Source organism: Lolium perenne, chromosome 3, assembly GCF_019359855.2.
Source record: "Lolium perenne isolate Kyuss_39 chromosome 3, Kyuss_2.0, whole genome shotgun sequence".
In the NCBI taxonomy this organism is placed as follows: domain Eukaryota; kingdom Viridiplantae; phylum Streptophyta; class Magnoliopsida; order Poales; family Poaceae; genus Lolium; species Lolium perenne.
Window position 1 is genome coordinate 347941277 of NC_067246.2, and position 2268 is coordinate 347943544.

The window sequence follows — 2268 nt, forward strand, 5'->3', positions numbered from 1 at the left end:
AACTTCTACCTCGTTCAAGGGGAGCTGAAAAAGATTGGGGGCCTAGAGATTGTAGATCAACTTGGATGTGCTGGTGGGTTAACAACCTTCGTTGTGTCATGGATGAATAACCGTAAGTATTTGTTTTCAGTGGAGTACAGACCTGAAAGCAAAGAGGAAACAATAACGTGCAGCTGCCGAAGGATGTATCGGAAAGGGCTACCTTGCAAGCACATCTTGTTTGTTTTGCATTTTGTGGGGTGCTCTGAAATTCCGAACTGTTGTGTTCTCCGAAGGTTCTCGAAGGATGCAAGGTATGGTTTGCCCTCGAGACGCGAGAGTGATTTGTACGGATGGGGATGGGAAGGGGTAGCTGAGCGGAGAAAGCATAGCGAGCTTACCCAAATTGGAGCAGAAGCTTTTGATGCAGCATTGCATGACCCAGAATCTTACAGCGAGCTTATGAAATGTATGAAAGGCATAATACACAGGAGAAAAGGTGACCAGAACAGTCGTTCAACGGCTTACCATGAGGACGCACAAAACAGAGGAGATGCACCAGTAGTGGGTGATCCTGATAAAGCTGAGACCAAAGGAGCACCTAAACAAAACAAGAAGTACTATAAGGACAAGGATACGAATCAACAGACGTCAAAACATGGCAGGATACTGTCACACGACGAGCGGAAGAAGGAGAGGTTGTGCACTGCTTGCAATCAACCAGGTCATAACAGAAACAACAAGATGAAGTGCAGGCTACAAAAGGAGTGAGTATCTGATTCAGCCCTACTCTTAAATAGCTTGCACTAATCTTCTAGTATTTTATGTGCCACTGACTTGTGTGTTATTTCATGCAATGCAGATATGAGGGACCATCGGAAGTATGAACAACACTACTTGATCGATTCACATTGTTGCACTTGTGTATTATTTGTTGTACAAACATTGGTCAGATTGTCAAAGGTCGAATTTTGATACTTGCAACACAACTAGGACAATTTTGTTCACGAATGACATAGAGCACAGCTTATGTCTTGCACACATTGCGAATACCATTACAGACTGCACAGATCACTGTATGATACTTACAAAACAATATGGAGAATTTGTTCACAAATAACATAGAGCACAACTATGTCTTGGACACATCGCATATATAATTACACATCGCACAAACACACTAGTACTTGCCCCCTTGAGTCTTATCACTCTCAGGCTTGCTTCTGACGCTTGTTCATTGATGAAGATTCATCCTGATTTTTGCATCTGGGGCAGATGTGGTCCGATCTCTGGAGGTGAGCTTGTCCCTCGTTCACCGTGTAGATCTTGTTGTATATCTCATAACTGAGATAGCCGTCAATAGCTGCGTACTCGAGGTTCATCCAGGACAGTGGCTTGCATTCCCAGAAACCATGCCCTTCCTTCCGAAGCCGGTTGTACTTGAAGTCCTTCTTCATGTTGGCAAACTTGGGATCAATGAGCTTTGCTGCAAGATCAGCCATTCCAGCCTGCGGTTGACCATTAATCTTGAAAATGTCCTGGATGTCGATGTGTCTCTCTTCTGGAACAGGAAGACCGGCCGCACGAAGAACTTTTGTGTCATTTCTTTTATCAACACTTGTAAAAGTGTATTGCTTGTCCTTGAGAAAAGTCAGTAGGCGCGGACAATGATCCTTGCACCTTTGTCAAGAGCAGCACAAATAAATTCAACAAGTACTGTAATGAAAATGTAGGGACGCTTTAAATTCAATGTAGTGACATAAATTTCAATGATCCTTGTACCTAATGTAGTGGAATACAAGAACGTGCTCCCTCATGGCGATTTGCATTACCGCCAACTTGTGTCCGCTAGAGTCATACTCGAGATCCAGACCAACGAACTTGAACCTGTCCTCGTCCTCGTCGAGCCAACCCTCGTACATACGAAGAATTCTATCAACAGTCGCCGCCTCATTGGTGTAGACGACGTCGATATATGTACTCCCATGCGCAAGGATGCGGTACTTCTCCGTCGTGGACTTCTCGTCTCCGGCCACGACGGAGGAAGAGGCAGATGCCATGGACAGCGTGGGAGGAAGGGAGCACTGGGATGCGGTAGACGAACGGCCGGGGTTGGGACAGAACGGTGGAACTGCCACAGTATTGGGCGGATATATGGGCGGGAGGCGAACATGCAGTTAGAGGTCTGGCGGCCCACATTGGCCCGTTACATGTCTGACGGCCAAATTCGAAAAATTCGAAAATTCGAAAAATTCGAAAATTCGAAAAATTCAAAAAAAGTTTTAACCA

The 2268-nt window shown here is 45.2% G+C and overlaps 1 protein-coding gene across 1 annotated transcript; it reads right to left on the reverse strand.

The window, feature by feature from the left end:
• Positions 1-1190: 1190 nt before the first annotated feature.
• Positions 1191-2039, reverse strand: LOC127340542 (3'-5' exonuclease-like). The gene is made up of 2 exons (XM_051366283.1): positions 1762-2039; positions 1191-1659 (listed from the first exon to the last, which is right to left on the reverse strand). The coding sequence occupies exons 1-2, from the start codon at positions 2037-2039 to the stop codon at positions 1191-1193; spliced, it is 747 nt and encodes a 248-aa protein (XP_051222243.1).
• Positions 2040-2268: the final 229 nt, after the last annotated feature.